Genomic DNA, 18718 nt, shown 5'->3' with positions numbered 1-18718 from the left:
GGAAGCACTTACTACTACCCTAGAACATGTGGGTCAAAGCAATATACATTACTTGGAGGAGTCCGCAAACAGCAAGAGGACTACGTCATGGGTACAAGTACAACCACTATGTTCTACACTGTAGGAGGCACACATCTCTTTGGTCAACCACTTACAACCTCCTAAAGAGTTGTAAAAGGAGAACAATTCAACATTATTCAACTTGGATTTTGATTAAGCAACCTACAAAAGATACACCATCAAAGGCCATGCATCCTCACTTACACACTTCTCACTCCATGATTATATTTATAATTTCTCAAAGATGCTCTTCTTGTATAACTCTTCTCTTAGTTAAATACTTTAGATTAACATTGTATAAACATCCAATGTACATGTAATTTTTGGATATCAACTAGTAAAATTGGTAAAGTTATGTAAGGAAGTATATTTCAAGAAATGAAGAAAACTCAAATGTCTAATAATGCAAATTCAAGCAATCTAAAAGAGAAAAATTTACTAGTTGAAATCCAAAAATTTCACTACAACAAATATTGTATATCAAAATTTCCACGTTATCATCCTCCAATTCTCAAGCATCTCAACCGCAAATTATTGTCAGCCAAGAATATGTAAAATTAAGATCTAAGTAAGGTCTTTCTTTTTTACCATTAAATTTTCATTACTTCTTTGACTAATAATTAGGGATGATTTGGACATTAGGCTTCATCTACCTACAGTTAAAGATCACAAGAGAGTCTCCTAGAAAATCAATGATCACTCACTAATTTTAATAGGTTATGTATTCTACCTTTTTATATATACTTGTCCTTGGTATGAAAATCATGTGGGAGCCCAATGGTAGGAGCTCCCACTTCCAAATCTTGTGGTCGAGAGTTTGACTCTCATCATCCCCATATTTGGGGTATTTGTATGGATATTTGCTTTTGGATATAAATCTCCAGTTTTTAGTCTCCGAAAAATTACCGAATAAAAAAAAATGGTATGAGGGTAACATAACTAATAATGTGACAAAAAGTGCAGCAGAGGCTAAATCCTATGAAACAGATGTCAGGTATGGAAGAAGGCTGTGATTTTGTGCAAAAATGTATATACTCCTGAGTCCTGTGTTCCAAAATAAATGTATCATTTACAGGCTATACATCTGGTAATAGGAAGGCTTTTGCTTTTGAAATAAGAGTAGGGTAGAAGGATATAACACCAAGGAACATAATCAATGGCACAACCAACAGAAGGAAATAAGGGGAGGTAGACACAGCTTGAGAACTCAAGAGAACTTGACTGTGTACAAACCCGTCTTCCATCCTTATCCATGACTTCAGGGCGAAAGGCTGATCCATGATCTCTATGATTCTAGCCCCTCTCGCCCAATCACCATACCCGCCATAACCAGTGTGTCTACCGTAGCACAGCCACATCTTCTTGTGAGGGCAGCACCAGTCATTTCCATGATCATGCCCTACAAACACAGCCTACCACCAAAAACAGAATAAGGCTCAATTGTATATAGACATCGTTTGCTACAAAGTTCTTCATGATTACATGCATTTACCATATATTGCTTAAATTAAAAAACATAAAATTACCTGAGCTGAAGGCCGATCTTCCAATACTTTCATTATCCCCGATTCAGTTTCTTGAGTACAAACAGATTCCTTATTTATTGAGCCTATGCAAGGCCGAGGAACCAAAAACAACCAAGGTCCGGCCTTCTTATATGCTATACTAGGTATGTGCCAGAAGAATAGTTCAGGAACCCTGCAAAATTTAAAGAAAAGATAGTCTCCCATAAGTTCCATGTAGTAAATACAACCAAAGCTAAGAATAATGTCATTGAGAATGAATCTAACAAAAGAACCCTATACCATAAATCTAAATATTGGTGTCATGTTCATCATTTTCGAGTTGTATTATAAGATTCTTAAGTTATGCTTAATAGTACCTAGAATCTGGATTAATTTCTTCAGCTATACTTTTGAGCCACTCTGCTTGGGCAACTGAAGTAACTTCCGGATAGGACCCTCCTCCTGAATCTAGAAAATACATAAATGCCACTGGCGAATCTGGGTTCTCCGATGATGAGACTTGCAGGACATAGTTCGATACACTTGGCCAAAGATTTTTTGGTCCTTGCTGAGAGAACGAATACGTATTATTTCCTATCTGATTATTCATCAACTGCACTCTTGTTGTACCCCCGAAGCTGCAATCTCCATCTCCTGATGAATCATATAATGCAACAAATAACAGATGGTAACGATCACATATGAATTCTCGATGCATCTACATGAAATTTTTTTACAACTCCGAGGATTTTTAAGATGAAGCCTTTCTCAAGAGTCAAGACCATACACATACAAGACCTTTATATTTTTGTTATATTATACTTCATTTAAATTTCATTTTGAAATGGAAGACCAGACCCTTTATATGCAAGTTCTTGATAATACAAAAGTTATACTTAGCCAAATCTATAGTAGAGTAATATGAAAGGCATTTTGAGGGGTGTAAAACTCTTTCCTAAAAATAAGTTCTTTTTTCTCAGTTTGTCAAAAAGGGTTATAAGTGGGAAACATCATAACTTTCTCAATCTTACTAAATATTTCTTAAACTTGCCACCATGAGAAAATAAGTAGGATCTCAATTACCTGTGAACGATGAGTTAGATGCCGAGCAAAGTAGTGGGGGAACCCCATCTCCTGAAAACCATTCGTAAGGCCACTCGAAATAATCATCGTCATGATTACCGAACACACTGGCCCAAGGTATGCCCCTATCTCTTGTGGGTGAAGTAGCTTGATCCCAGTACAGGCTTGCATTTGCAGTAGGTATATTATTGGCAGTGATTACATCTCCAAGGTATACAACAAAATCTGTCATCCAACAGACAATCACTTGTGAGAACGAACTTAAAAGGCATGTAGAAAATTTTCATGAAACCAATACACTTATAACTACTTAGTAAATCAGAGAGGAGCCTGAAATTTGCAAAGATGATAATCACCAGACGAACTTCACATGTATCATCAGGATAGAAATAGTTAGCATCATTGGGTTAGTCTGATTTGAAAGAACAATGTACATCTAATTCCATATCACGAGTCACCTACCAAGAGGTAGCACAAAAGTTGGAACAGGGTCAAACTCTACTATGTCAATAACAATGAGGACAGGCTTGGACTAGGGCTAATGAACTAAGGGGACATGAAGATGAGTTTACGGGGTGTTAAAAAGAGATGAGGTAGTGACGATGCAAGGATGTGATGAGAAGCGGAATTACTAATCTCATTTTGGTGCCAATACATTACAATTACCCCCAATCCTCCTCTTTGCACACTACCTCATCTCGCCTATCATGCTATCACTACCCTCTCCACCCAAGTCTCTTTCTCTTTTATTTCTTCTCCTATTCTTTCCTCAACTTATTACCTCCATCTAGGTATCCAAATATCCAAGCATTGCCCTGACATTAGTAAACAATAACACCTTCATATTATCCTTGAACTGAATATTCTTCAAGCCAATCAGCAAGTTGATCACCTATGATCTTCATTAAAATTCCACATATTGAGTTATGAATTATCTTTTAGCTCAAATGCACACCCATCACAATACATGAAACTGAACTAATTACCCGGGTTACAACCAGCAGTTATGTTCCAACGACGAAATCTAACCTTGACTTATGAAGTTGAAGTCTGTTGAACTATATATAAAAGACAGAATAGGGAGGGTGTAAGCAAAAAAGATTATTACTTTAATCAAACAACTTAAGAAGATTCATATATAGCTAAGGTTTTCATGTTGGTAAACACTTCAAGTGTTCTAGGTTTAGCCACTACAGAAAAAAAAAAAAACGAGCAAATAATCCAAGCTCAAATCATACCAATGAGTTCAATCACATTCAATTCTACAATTTCTCATGTATAATTAAACCAGAGAAATCTTCCAAAGCCAAGGAATCACTGGAAAAATTTATGTAACTACATCAATTCTAAGCCTAAATTCAAACATAAAATTGATCAACAGCTTCTTCATAGTACTTCTTAATTAACATAATCATAATCTTTAACCAATTCAAAATTCCAGACAAATTAAAAACTAAAATTTACTACAAATTTGACACCCAAAAAAATATCCAACATAGATATCACATAACTCCCAAAATTTAGTAAAACTTTCATCTAATCCAAATTCCAAATAAACCCACATAATTAAACACACTAAAAAAAATTCTAGATTTCTTTGTATTTTTAACAAAGATTCAAACTTTTGAACACCCAAAAAAATAAAAGTTAAAAAAAGACCTGGGTTTTCATGATCAAGAAGAGATGACATGGCTTTCTGAGACTTGACATCTTGCCTAGGGCCCCACTTAGTCCAACCATCTTCACCAAAATGCAAGTCTGCAAAAATTGCAATCTTGAAAGATGATGATCCTGCTTTTTTTGGCTGCAATTTTTTCAGCCCAACTGTAAATTCAGAGCTTAATAAAAGTACCAAAATTTGAAAGAGTATGAAGAAGAAAAAGTTTTGCTTTCGATTAATTGAAGAACCCATTAAAAAAGATGATACTACTGTAAGATTAATTTGGTGCAAAATCAAAATTTTGAATGAGTTCGGTAACACTAAGAAAGGGAGGTAGTTGTGTTTCAAGTGTCAAAGGTTGACAAAATCAGAGGAGGACTTAGACTTTTCTATTTAATCTAGGAGAAGAAGTTTTTTTAGGGTATTATTATTATTAATATTAGTAGGATTTAATCCAACACAACATATACTGAGTTATCATCAAAAGATAAGTTATTCCCTTCCAAAAAAAATTGATAAATAAGAAAAATAAGTTTAAGCGGTTAGAGATTACTTTTTTTTTTTTTTGCCATAGGATAAAATCCGGTGTATAAGAATAATTATAAGTTTACCCCGATCGTTTTTATTAGGGTATTAATTAGCCAAGTTTAGGCTGCTCGTGAATTATTCGAGTTCGGCTCAAAATATCGTGAATATGTTCGAAAATTCTTTAAATAAGATTTTTTATGTAAAATATTAATTGTCCCTCATCGTTCTATATTAAAAATAATAGTTTTTTCTTTCCATAAAATGTTACTATCCTAGTTATACTTATACTTATGGTTTGATCTTGTCCCATATTGGTTGAGAAACAAAAGATTAATAGTGTGTGGCCCTATTAAAAAGAAATTAGAAAGTAGATACAACCTAGGCCAAAGTACTAATATGAAGTGTCTTGATTCACAGCTTGAGAGGACTCGGTGCTTGCTCTAGAAGAGGCAATAGAGGTGATCATGGGCCGAGCCGGGCTATGTCTAAAAAAAATTATCCATTGGCCGGCGGGGACAAAATGAGTGAGCTTTTCAAGCCAAAATCATGCCAGACTAAAAAAGTAGACTAAAAAGTCATCTTTAACATGCCCAAAGTCCGTCCAAAGAAAAAAAAATTGAATGAGACGGATCCGACCACAGGCCAAAAAAATTTGTCTAAAACCCATTCAAAAATCGAGCCGGGCTAAAATAATCAGCTTTCTAAGGCATGCAATCGCAAGTTTGTGATTCATGTAGTTTTAGATTATCCTTGACTACAACTCAGATCCCACTTACCCAAGTAATAACTTCTTAGTTGTTAGTTGTTACTAAGGGAAGTCCTTTTCTCACGATATTGCTTACTATAAGTTATAACTGGAGACAGCTTTCTCTTTTTCGTGCTTGTCAAATTCTTTCACTTTTCGATTTTCGTAGGTTTTTCTCTCTCATTTGATCTTCAAGGTACTCAATTTATTCTCTCTAATTTCTTTTTTTTGGTTTCTTTCGCACTTCTAGTATACTGTCTCTATATATATTTCTTAATTTATCGCTTGAATTTAAATTCAATCTAGGTTTTTCTGGTGAATCAATTCGTGATTTATCTCAATAAATTCCCAATTCAATTTTGTCTTCACTGAATTACAACTCTATGAATTTCTATTTAATCTCGCATTACTCGAAAATTTAGCTCATGATGAAAAAATCAACTGTAAAATTGAGTAAATTATGTGTATGTTGACTAATTTTGCCATCCTGGTATAGCTATTGTTATCAGAAGACGTGCTCATCTTATGTTTTCTAATATTAGTTATATTTGATTTTATTTATTTATTTATTGGTCGTATGTTGAATTTTCTCAGTGAATCAGTGGTCCTCATTAGTATGGTTGTTTGTCTAGGAATTTTCGAGGAAGCTAGGCATTATAATTGATAATATACCATCTTACAAAATATCTTATGCCTCTTAACAATAATACATATATAGGGTATTGTTTTTTTATACTGTTTCTTGAGTATTGTGTGTTAGTTTTGTTGTGTGGTAGCTAGAAAGTATTGGTATATCTGATTTTTGTATCTGTTACGAGTTGTAGAAAGAGGAGGTGATATTTGTCGTCTGTGCAATCGTTGCTTCATTGGTGTTGCTCGTTGTTCGTTCTGGTATTTTATGTTAATCGTGATTACTTGATTGCGTATTGTGATATAGGAATAGGAATATGCTCTCTTTAGTTTACTTCTGCCTGATTCTTTTGTTCTTTTCTTGTTCATGAAGTTTACTGGATAGTTGTTTTATGGAAGATATACAAAAATTTCAACATCATGTTTGACAATCCTATCTAATATGTAGCTGATCTTTTGCATTGAAAGCTGTTTTGAAGGTCTTGAAATGTTTAGATGTTTGGGGATACTAATATGCTAAATATGGCTATTGCGCTTGTGCTTTACCCAATTATGTCAAACGAATATATTGTATTTCCGTGATCTAGGATCAGCAATGAAATTAAGAGCATAATTATTTGTTCAGCTGCTTGTAATTCCCCATGACTAGATTATATGTCTATCAATGGCGATGTGTAGCTATGGTTATCTGTCTGTCAATGGAAATAAATGAATTTCTGAAAATTGGGTAATCTTCTGGGAAAGCTGTGGAATAAAATGAACATTCTGATTAGTCATTTTAGTTATTAGAGGTTACGACACTTCTCTGTTCCTAAGAATTACCATTTTAAGTTATTTACTCCCTGGCCCTTTTTGGACTCTCGTATTCTTAATGCATGCTTGCTGTGCAGAGAACCAAACCATGGGACAAGCTTTGGGATGTGTTCAAGTGGACCAGTCAACTGTGGCAATTAGCGAGAGATTTGGAAAGTTCCAAGATGTGCTAGATCCCGGATGTCACTGTGTTCCATGGTGCCTTGGGAGCCAGTTGGCTGGTCAACTTACCTTGCGTCTACAGCAACTTGATGTTCGCTGTGAAACCAAAACTAAGGTTTGATATTGGTTTCATTTGGCAGTATTATGGACTTCTTTACTCTTTTGATGATCGCTGAATTTCGTTTAGCAACTTAATGTCTCGTCTTATAATTGAAGGTTGTTCTACATTTATCTGCTTTTAAAATGTCACGTCAATAACTCATAACTATGAACTATATCATGGAATATTTCTTTTCTTGGTGCTTTAATATCTGTTTTTATGCCTGAATGTACTTGAAATCACTGTAGAAGATATGAAGCAGATGAAGTTCCCTTCTCTTTAGTGTAACCCCTTTTGAAACAGCTGATTAGAGAGAAAAAAAATTACTTCTATATTAACGTTCACTATTTGTTTTTCCTGTCTTATATCTGGCACCTTTTTATAGCAAGAATTCGGCACATGTGAATGATATATCCATTGAAGAAGGTACTCAATGGTGTTGTTTCAGTATACATAGTGTTGGAACACAAGGTGACACTCAAGAAGGGGGGGTTGAATTGAGTGGTGAAAACTAATCGATTTTCGCAAAATCTCTTTGATGGCACTGTGACTGGCACTGTACCAAACACTCGTAAATCGCTTATTTGAATTTTGCGAAAACTTAAACTTAAAGTATATGAACTTTCATACGCAAACACAAGATATGACGTGGTTTAATCTCACCTCTGAGATCTACGTCCACACGAAACAAAACTCTTTATTTCTTTGAATCCTAAAATGTCAACCTCTTGATACAATAAGACTCCCTTACTACTAACCCTAGTAGCACTAACCAACCCTTAACTTTAAGAGTTGACACTCTCTATAATAGTGAAATTACAGAAAGAAAGAATCCTCAAACGTGTGCTTCTTATTCAAGCAATTAGAGGACAATTACAATCGTACAATAGTTACTCGAAACTGATTCAAACAGTGCTATGCTCAGTGCCGTAGGAAATTGTTTTCAACTCTTAATATTTCTAATTTTTCTCTCTGAAAACGTGAGATTTAAAAGTGAATTACAAAACCCTTTTATAGTACATGGTTTGGACGAATCTATTGGTTATTCAAAATATAAGATAAACATTGATTTAAGGAAAACTTATCTTTTTAGAATTAAAGATAAAGAGGAAAAAGGATAAAGTTGTTTTTCTAAAAAGGAAGTTTTATCTCTTAAATTAAGGGTTAAAAGATAAAGATATTTTGAAGGACTTTCGTCCAAACCATGTACTATAAAAGGGTTTTATAATTCACTTTTAAATCTCACGTTTTCAGAGAGAAAAATTAGAAATATTAAGAGCTGAAAACAATTTCTTACGGCACTGAGCATAGCACTGTTTGAATCAGTTTCGAGTAACTATTGTACGATTGTAATTGTCCTCTAATTGCTTGAATAAGAAGCACACGTTTGAGGATTCTTTCTTTCTGTAATTTCACTATTATAGAGAGTGTCAACTCTTAAAGTTAAGGGTTGGTTAGTGCTACTAGGGTTAGTAGTAAGGGAGTCTTATTGTATCAAGAGATTGATATTTTAGGATTCAAAGAAATAAAGAGTTTTGTTTCGTGTGGACGTAGATCTCAGAGGTGAGATTAAACCACGTCATATCTTGTGTTTGCGTTTGAAAGTTCATATACTTTAAGTTTTAGTTTTCGCAAAATTCAAATAAGCGATTTACGAGTGTTTGGCACAGTGCCATCAAAGAGATTTTGCGAAAATCGATTAGTTTTCACCACTCAATTCAACCCTCCCTTCTTGAGTGTCACCTTGTGTTCCAACACATAGGAACAAACTAGCTTCTTTAGATAATTGATACCTATTTTGCTTGAAAATTAGAGGAGCGAGTATTTAAGTTATGTTTACATTATTATCTTTAATGTATATTCTATGTCCTATCCTTCTGAAAGTTGTGAGAACTTACTCCATGGATCTCTACTATCTACTGTTGACTTATTGTATCTACTAAGTGGATGATCTCTTCTCTTGATTGTTGTAGGATAATGTTTTTGTCACAGTGGTTGCATCTGTGCAATATCGAGCACTGGCAGAAAAGGCAGCGGATGCTTTCTATAAGCTCAGTAACACTAGGGAACAGATCCAAGCTTATGTCTTTGATGGTATGTGTATTGCCTTTAACAGAGGGATTTAGCATGTGTTTTGGGCTTCAGGAGGCTGAAAACATATTAGGAGTGCTCCTGATATTAATCAATATAGGTTTATGTTAACTAAAGAACAATAGTTCTGCCTTTTGATTACAAGATAAGAGGGAGTATTTCACTGTTCTGTTTTTTTACTTGGCTTACGAAGTGATTTAGGCCAAATATGAAGTTGAATTGTTCTCAATATGAGGCTCATTTTTTGTGCTATTGGTGAACTGCAGTTGGGTGCCTAGGATTAATAGATCTATGGACCTATATATGCCTAGCTGTTTCTTTATCTTTCTGTCTCTCCACTGTGTTAATCAGCATCTTTTATCGTGACAGTTATTCGTGCTAGTGTTCCCAAACTGTACCTTGACTCTGCATTTGAGCAGAAGAATGATATTGCAAAGGCTGTTGAAGAAGAGCTGGAGAAGGTAATCTAGCATTTCTAGCTTTACATAGGTGGTGTGTGAGAGTGAAATTGTGTAACAAAATTCAGTAATATGCCTCTTGTGTTAATGCAGGCCATGTCAGCTTACGGCTATGAGATAGTTCAAACTCTTATCGTGGATATCGAACCTGATGTGAATGTCAAGAGAGCAATGAATGAGATCAATGCAGGTAATGTGCTTACCGATCTTATAATCTCTGGGCGGTAGTTTTTCATTTCCTGGCACCAGTTTCTATGTGATATTAATACTTTTTTGTCTACTGTATAATTGATCGAGCAATGTTTTGGGCACTGGCACTTTATTTGAAAATGATGGAGAAAAGGTTGGGAGAAGAAGGGGAGGAAGGGGAGAGAAAAGTGGGCTTGTATTTTCCTTCCAAATCTTTCCAATATTGGAAGTATTTGGTTTATTAAGAGTGGACGGAAATTGATACCTTCCAATTCCCCTTCTCTTCCCTTCCCCCATGTTCCCATGTTGTATCCAAATAGGCAAAAGTGAACCCCTCCTTTTCTCCTCTCCCTTTCCCACCAAATTTCTCTATCTAACAAGCTAATGCTTGTCAGTGGTCATTTAGCATAGAAGAACATGTTGCTTGTCATCTCCAACCGATAGCCACGAGCCCACCACATCTTAGAATATGGCTCTATGATCCGTTTCTATTATTGAATTTTATTATAGGAGACATAGTATATAAGGTTGGTATGTGTAGATTTTCTAAATTTTGTTGCATGTCGTTACGCTAATTCCTTGCGTGGCTAAAATTTCTGGTTTTTGTTGTACTAATATCTTTTTCTTCTGGAAATATGAGAAACTGATTTATGACTTTCCATCCTTCATAGCTGCTAGAATGAGACTCGCGGCAAACGAGAAGGCTGAAGCAGAAAAGATACTGCAAATAAAGAGAGCTGAAGGAGAGGCAGAAGCTAAATATCTGTCAGGGCTGGGTATAGCTAGGCAGCGTCAAGCTATTGTTGATGGGCTGAGAGACAGCGTGCTCAACTTCTCTGAGACTGTTCCTGGCACAAGTGCTAAGGATGTCATGGACATGGTTCTAGTGACCCAGTACTTTGACACAATGAAAGAGATCGGTGCGTCATCAAAGTCATCCGCTGTGTTCATTCCTCACGGTCCAGGCGCTGTAAAGGACATTGCAACTCAAATTAGAGATGGCCTCCTTCAGGGAAACACAATGGAGAGGTAGTAAGGTTAAGATGTTGATCTTTGCCCTCATCAAGTTTGCTGTATATGTCCAGTATGCATTTCAATGGAGTCATCTTATTCTGTGGTAAATGATGTATAGAAATTGCTTGGTGCGTTTAGATATGAAGAAGGGGAGGGGGGGATTTAATTTGGTATTGTTCAGACATTATATTGGTATTTTGCAGCTTTGATAGGATTACTGAAACTGGTTTTGTTAATGTTTGTGCTAAATAATCTTTCTATTAGATTCAGCTACTTTTGAAGCATTTATTATTCCTCACTGTGATTCCTTTGTCTTTGTTTCTAAGTATTCTACATATAAAAAAAAAAATTATTTTATGAGTAAATTACAGAACCACCTTTTAAATATATTTTTAATGATATATTCCTCTGCTTGATGTTATAGTATTTATAGGAAAAGAAGGGGTTTATACCAAAACACGAACACTAAATATCACTAACACACTATAATCACCAAGGTCCAAGGCAAACACTATATATGAACGCTATATACGATAATACGAACGTGTTACATATATTTTCGGCGTCCAATGATTAAAGATTTATCTTTCCTCCTAGTTTGAGACAATAATCAAAATGTTACATGGTTTGAATCCTGCCATTAAGTTTCTTAGGAGATTCGGATTTCCTGCGAAAAATAACATGATGCCCATATACAAGACGCATTCTTGACATCACAACTTAAGTGCATTAGCTTTGGAACTTTTCGAGTTTTTCTACCTTGCTCAGAAAAATAATCCGATGTTGCATTTGAATGTAAGAAACAGCTTTAAAATAATGAGTACGAGGGGAAAAAATATAAGGAATGAAAGTATGAAACTGAAGACCACATGAGATTGCAATTTCCGTTAAAAATGGCAACACTTAGCAAGTAAAGCTGTTGCTCAAGAGACATTCTCATCAAAAAGTCAAGACCAAAGAGCTGGAAACAAAAGCCAAAAGGCAACTGGTCCACCAACCAGCTAGAATTATTTTTTACAATTGACCACCATAATGAAGCAAGTCAACCAAACCCATGAATGCATTCCAAACAAAAAGTTCTCTAAAAGTCTTAGCCTACTTATTTTCACCCTTACAAAGATCTTATAGCCAAACATAAAGAAGTATCATCAATATCTCAATGGCAACCTTCAAGGCTTCAAAACCAACGCCAATCCGAGTTTAGCACTCTTTTCAATGGCACTCGTGTCCACCTCACCGGATATGGTGACAGTAGATTTTGGACGCCATTCATGCTGGATGAGGGCACTTGCTTTCCCATAGTTGTTGACACGAGCCTTCACTGAAGTCAGTGGGTCCAGTGCATGCTGAGTACCAATGGTAAGTGTGTTCTCATTACTTGAAAAACTGTGGCTCAGCTCAGCACCCACAGCTGTGTTAGTCAGCGGGCTCACGATGTGATAGTATGAAGCATTCAAGATGTCAGCTTTGTCATTCCTGCAACGGGATAATTGTCACCATTAGTGTTATTTGACTAACAATATAACACTTAAATCAGGTAGGAGGTTATACTTTCTTTCCTCTACAGCGATCAGAGCACATTGATTCAGCCAAGCAATTATCTGATGCATTGAACATAAAAAGCTACTTACACATTCAGAGATGCAATGAGATCAGTATTGGTAAAGTTCAATCCAGCATTGCACTTTGTGAAATTTCCAGAAGCAGTGTCAAATGAAAGGTCAGTCCCCAAAGCAAGAGTACTGTTTCCAATAACACCAGAAAAGTTAACAATAGGGTTTGCTGTCAAACCAAGGCTTGTGCTGATGCCAGCATACTCATGCAAGTATTGGAGTTCAACCTGTTGACATACTCAGAGTTAGGGCGTCCATCCATAACATCCACAATCATGTTTCATTTAAGCAAGAAAAGTACTAGAAAGATAATTCAATGTCACCTTGCCAGATCTCTGATCAGGAACACGGAAACTAAAAATAGCCTTCAAGCCAGGAGCAGGTTCATCAACTGTGATTGTGGTGAAAAGCTATGGAGGGGGGAAAAGAGAGACAGCAAAAAAGTTGAAAGATTAAAATACTAAAACCATCAAATTTTATCATGCTATATCTCATCAATTTTTGCTCACTTATCAATTATATAACCTATACAGCTTAGGCATCATGAACTTGGTATCCATTGACGATAATACATACAAAAATATACCACTCACGTTGGAGTTAGTGTCAACTTTCACATCTGTGGTAATATTCTTGTTTGTCAACTTAGTGCTCACATCAGCCAAAAACAACTCTCCCTTCTTAGTCCCAGTAGAAGTGATTGCCTGCAAGAAACCAAGTCAGGCATTCAAATTAGAAAGAAATCACATCAGGCATAACCAATCGGGATAATTCTCTACACTATAGAATAATAATTCAGCAACAACCAGCAATTGCAAAAACATACATAGTTTTTTATCCCCAACTCCCATATGCAATGGCCCTTTAAAATGTGATGTTGTTCTCTATGTATTTACATTCTTATTTTTGACACATGCAAAGGCAAACATATTTTAAACCATAATGCCAATGCTGGCTAATTAAAAACAAGTTGTTAAGTCAGAATTTCATTGCAAAAACCCTATTAAAAAATGCAAGAAAATGAACCTTCTAATTCACAAGAGTGAGGACAAAATCAGATTTTTAAACAGGAGAAGAAACAACGAAGCTAACGGAGTCTAAACTCCATAGAAATATACAAAGTGCAAAAGTCAATCCTAAATTTCATTGCACAGTCAAGAACATCAAGCCTTTCATAGTTTCATTTCATGAGAATGCAAAGGACGAAAGCAAATTCCTAGAATGGCAGTAAAAATAGTAAAGCTAATAGAGTCGAAAGTCCAGAGCAATATAAAGAATTAAAAAGTCAACACCTACATTCTGATAGGGCATAGAATGATAGAACACACTTTCACCTTCTTTTACAACTCGTCACAGCGTGAACTCAATATCACAACAAACAAACACAATTGACACACCCCAAAACCCATAACTAATCTTAGGTCAAATCTTAGTAACATGGACTTTTCAATTCACCTCCAGTACCCATGTCAAATCGTTGACACTGGGACATTGACACGAACACTTGGACACTTCATTTTGGGCCAAAATCATTGAAATTTTTCATAGCATAGCCAATTCAGCTACACGATTTCATAACAAATTCACAACCCAGAAAAATTGGAAATGTTCAGGTAACATAGGGTCAAAACATTCCCCAACAAAAAAAAATGGAAATGTTCACTAACAATTTCATCCATCCGATTTCATAATAAATTCACAACCCAGAAAACCCTAAAAATCCATCTATCATCATTTCACTCAAAATCTGGCGATCTTCTCATTCATACAGTTAATCATTTCCCCCAAAATGATTCCTCATAAACTAAATCCACGAAACTAACACCAAACTATCAGATTAAAAAAAAACCACGAAAAAACATTAAAAAAAAAAGGAGAGAGAAAAATGGGAGACTTACAACTCCATTAGAGGTGAAAGTGGTAAGGGTGAACTTGTGGTCACTCTGATAATCCCTGTATAGAAGATCTACAACAACAGCAAAAAAGAAACCCATAAAAAATCGATGAAATTAATCGAATTTTAGCGCAATCATTTCCAAATTAAACAAAGAAATTGAAATTCGTCGAACAAAATTCGGAAATCAGAGAAAAGAAATGAAACCTCTGGCTCTTTTGCCGATGTCAGAGTAAAGTCCTGGACCTTTCACCATCTCTTTCGTCAAAAAAATGGAGGAGAGAGAAAGAGATGAGAGTTTCGGTGGTTTGTGTGTGGTTGTGTGCTGGTGGAGAGAGAAGTAATGAAAGAAAGAGAATCAAAGAATATTTGGTGTTTGAAGTGAAAACCCTAGTGTGTTGTCTTCACCGTTGGATGGATTTTTGTAATTATATTTGGATGTATTGTGGGACAAGAAATCCATTTTTAATGAATTTCAAAACACAAAAAAAAAAAAAAGGAAAGGGTGTAATTAATCATAAAAATCTATCTATACAAATATATTAAAAGGCGTGCGAAAACAAGAAATTGTTTCTTATGGAGTTTTAGTTCATGTAATCCATGTACAATAAAAAACTAAGAAATTGCGTAGAATATGGTTTGATTCCAATACCTCAAGTACATATACTAAAGTTTTAATCACTAGGCTAAGTTGTATTTAGTGTTATTATCATAAAGTACTATATTAATAAATGAATTCTTTTACCCGAGGCATAGCCCGGACCTAATAACTAATTATACTTCAGTAAGAGTTAAAATGAATTTTTCACTAGGTAACCCTAAACTTTTACAAAATTCATAAGATACTTTTACGTTTTCAAAGAATTATCTGATATTTTTTAAGTTTACGTATAATGTACCAAATACTTTTAATAACTTACTGGTGTTTATTATGTTAACTTAAATGACCTAAAATTAGTTGTCCCTTATACTAATTTTCCTAATATTTCATATTATACCCAATAAATTCTTCTAAAAGCAGATAAATTTTTCTAATAGGTATTTTGGTCATTGTTTAAACTATTTTGATCGCATGAAAAAAAGGAATTTATATCACTATAAAAGGACATTTTTGGCATATTATTGGTTAGTATGCGAATTAGGTCGAGGTTCAAGTGATTTCAGGTCATTGATGTTAACGGAATCAACACCAATTAATTCTTGAAGGTGTCTAGTATATTATATGCAAACTTAACGGGTAACCGTTAAATTTTTAAAAACGCAGGGGTACCTCATGAATTTCGTAAAACCTCAGGGGTACCTGGTAAAAAATCCGAAGTTCAGAGGATAAACCACCATTTAATAGAAAATTTGTCAAAAACTAAATTATGAAAACAAAACTTTGTGGAATTGTATTTTGTTGGCAAACGAATACAATCCAGCATATTATTAGGTTTTGACCAGTTGAGCAATAACACTAAAATGAGTTGTTTTTCCTTTTATTTTCTCTTTCTTTTTCTCATTTTTGTTCATTTCTCATTTGCAATTAAAAAATAACGAAAAGAGAGCTCATAAATTAAAGCTTATACCATTTCTCTTCAAGAATTATCAAGAAATGCACTATTCTTTAAGCTTTTAGAGTTTTTTCAAAGTTAAATACTACTTTTATGTAGGAAAATACAAAATTGTGAAGAAATATAATGCCTAAATAAGAGGCCGGGAACTATCAGACGCATTGCATTGGCTGGCTTTGAACTACTCAATCTTCAATACCTTTAGTAAATTGTGAGTAGGTTTGTCGTTCTCTTCATTACAATCCTCCTAAAATTAATTAATAACATTTTCGAGAATTCCTCTTTTATCTTTTCACCTTATTAGTTCATTTATTCACTACTCTATTGCATTTGACTCAATACATATAGTACTTACATGTGAAAAAAGGCTTTTTGTTCGCATATGAATGACAACAAGTACCTAAATTCACAATATTGTAAATTACAATAGTTATAGCATAAAACATAATCTTATTTTTGAATTTAGAAAGGCTCATATTCTTATCAATGTTTATATTTTAAATGGTACGACGAAAGACCTTGTTTACACCTCAACACGCATGATGTTCTAGGTATAACATTTGCAGGCCAAACGCTTGATAATAGGGTAAAAGGTAAGAGGAATTCCTACTTCCTAAATACCGCATATAGAGAATTCGAGCTTGTCATCTTAATGTTATAATATAAGGTGGATTCGTAACTAATTACACCAAACAGGCTTGGTTCATACACGTATCAACATGCTTCTGTATTTAGCACAAATGATGGAGTTGATTTCATCATTCATTTTTTTTACACAATCATTGAATTAATTTGTATCTAAAGAAAGACAATTTTGGCAATTTTGGTCCTCAACTTCCCCATCCTAAGTAACCGAAATATGAAAGCATGTTTGGGAATAGGACATATTTTACATACCCATTTTGTCCACTAACACACAAGCAATAGAAGTGGTCCAAGCCCTGATCAGTCAAGGAAGAACAAATAAGAATATCGCCCAAATAATAGTAGAGATAAAGAAAGTAGCTAGTAGTTATCACTTTGTTTCCTGTATTAAAGTTAGGCGAGAAGCAGTTAACCTAGCCCATGACTTAGCCGCAAAGGCAAGAAAAGGATTAGTTAACTGCTCTCTGTTTTGAGTTTAATTTGATTTACCCTTTGTCAAAAAAAAAAAAAAAAAAAACAAGTTCTATGTGCCATTTGTATTTACTCTTTACAAAGTATTTGCCATTAGCATTTATGTGCATTAATTTGTCATTAAAACCAAAGGTCAAACTCTATATATTGCTCTCTATGACCAACTTAATTGGATTGGTAGGTATCAATCATCATGTAAGATCTTCTTAAATTTGTATTCATATGTTTTTTTTTTTTAAATCTATATAATTTCTATTTATTATGTTTATTATACATAATTAAAGATATTAATACTCACAGTTGTTGTATTATGTCTTTTAGTACTATTACAAAGAAATAGTTAGATAAAAAGACTTAACCACACAATTTAGTTGGGCCACTAAATGAAGCATATCTCACAATCTAAAGAAGAACAAAAGAAGTAGTTAGCTAAAGACGACATAGGGGCATTAAGAGTTAAGAATTGTTCCAAAAGCATTTGTCATAATTATGCAAAGGCCAAAAGCTCAATACTAAAAATCACTCAAAGTTATTTTGGACCCATAAACATCTCCTTATCTCCAAGAATAAGAAAGAGAAAATCCACAAACTCATATATTTGCATTCAAACCGCCGACATAAGTATCAATGAGTGCTACCAAGTAGTATTTGACCTAATGATTAGAAATGCTCTTTATAACCTTAAGATTATAAGGTTAAATCTTATTAAGGGATCTTATAAGGTATGAATTTCCTTTCACTCACCTTTTATTCTCAAATGGTTTAACTAACCTATTAAATTGGTCGTCGAACTAAAAGGTATTGAGACTGATAAGTTCATTCTCACTACTATTATAAAAAATATCAATGTATGTCAGGAAAATGGACTAAAATAATACTTATGAATTAATTATAGTTCATGTATAACAATTTAGTTGATGAAGTATTGGAAAATGATAGACAAGACTTAAAATCATATTTCGTCTTCACTTTTTCTTAGTTTATTACATACACCACTAGTAACAACAACAACAATAATGTCAGAGCCTTAATCCCATAATATGGAGCTGATTGCACTTTCTTCTATCAAGTTCATCCTATGCATCCTCTAAACGACATCTTACCCAAAACCACCGTAATCGAATCTCTCCTATCTTACATTCTTTCCATCAATATCTACAACTCTAACCAACCATCATTCGAATATCTTGTAAATGTTAGCTAGTTTAATTGCTAAAATCTTTTTAAGGAGGTAACGCTCATTACTATGTTTTTTCACAGTTTACGAGATGCAACTTCAAATACCAATATCTTGAGTTACATATATGAAAAAATTATATATTTAAAAAATACAAATTGGGACGAATCAAACAAGATCCAACATGACTATGTTTTTTCTTATGTGTATGAAATAAAAGATACTCAAAATTATGACGTGAATAATACATACGATCAAAATGTAGCAAATAAATTGAGACAGAAAGAGTATCTACATCAATTAATCTTGTGGACTGTAGTGCTCTCT

General features: G+C 34.3%; 3 protein-coding genes across 4 annotated transcripts; 1 reads left to right on the top strand and 2 right to left on the bottom strand.

The window, feature by feature from the left end:
• Nucleotides 1-1055: 1055 nt before the first annotated feature.
• LOC104897974 (probable inactive purple acid phosphatase 16) lies at nucleotides 1056-4758 on the bottom strand. The gene is made up of 5 exons (XM_010684954.4): nucleotides 4308-4758; nucleotides 2649-2873; nucleotides 1943-2219; nucleotides 1587-1758; nucleotides 1056-1472 (listed from the first exon to the last, which is right to left on the bottom strand). The coding sequence occupies exons 1-5, from the start codon at nucleotides 4558-4560 to the stop codon at nucleotides 1137-1139; spliced, it is 1263 nt and encodes a 420-aa protein (XP_010683256.1). The 5' UTR covers nucleotides 4561-4758; the 3' UTR covers nucleotides 1056-1136.
• An 857-nt stretch (nucleotides 4759-5615) lies between these two features.
• On the top strand, nucleotides 5616-11342 carry LOC104897973 (hypersensitive-induced response protein 2). 2 transcript variants are annotated; one of them, XM_010684952.4, is made up of 6 exons: nucleotides 5616-5777; nucleotides 7102-7301; nucleotides 9260-9380; nucleotides 9747-9838; nucleotides 9929-10025; nucleotides 10696-11342. In XM_010684952.4, exons 2-6 carry the CDS (start codon nucleotides 7113-7115, stop codon nucleotides 11055-11057), a joined length of 861 nt encoding a protein of 286 aa, XP_010683254.1. In that variant the 5' UTR covers nucleotides 5616-5777; nucleotides 7102-7112; the 3' UTR covers nucleotides 11058-11342. The 2 variants fall into 2 exon arrangements, with proteins under 2 accessions (XP_010683254.1, XP_010683255.1); XM_010684953.4 differs by lacking the exon at nucleotides 5616-5777 and adding an exon at nucleotides 6316-6472.
• Nucleotides 11343-11891: 549 nt separating this feature from the next.
• Nucleotides 11892-14951, bottom strand: LOC104897972 (mitochondrial outer membrane protein porin of 36 kDa). The gene is made up of 6 exons (XM_010684951.4): nucleotides 14753-14951; nucleotides 14550-14617; nucleotides 13245-13355; nucleotides 12975-13061; nucleotides 12670-12878; nucleotides 11892-12514 (listed from the first exon to the last, which is right to left on the bottom strand). The coding sequence occupies exons 1-6, from the start codon at nucleotides 14799-14801 to the stop codon at nucleotides 12208-12210; spliced, it is 831 nt and encodes a 276-aa protein (XP_010683253.1). The 5' UTR covers nucleotides 14802-14951; the 3' UTR covers nucleotides 11892-12207.
• Between the last annotated feature and the right edge of the window lie 3767 nt (nucleotides 14952-18718).

This window comes from Beta vulgaris, chromosome 6, assembly GCF_026745355.1.
Source record: "Beta vulgaris subsp. vulgaris cultivar EL10 chromosome 6, EL10.2, whole genome shotgun sequence".
NCBI classification, from domain to species: domain Eukaryota; kingdom Viridiplantae; phylum Streptophyta; class Magnoliopsida; order Caryophyllales; family Amaranthaceae; genus Beta; species Beta vulgaris.
This window is presented reverse-complemented; position numbering and strand designations above follow the sequence as displayed.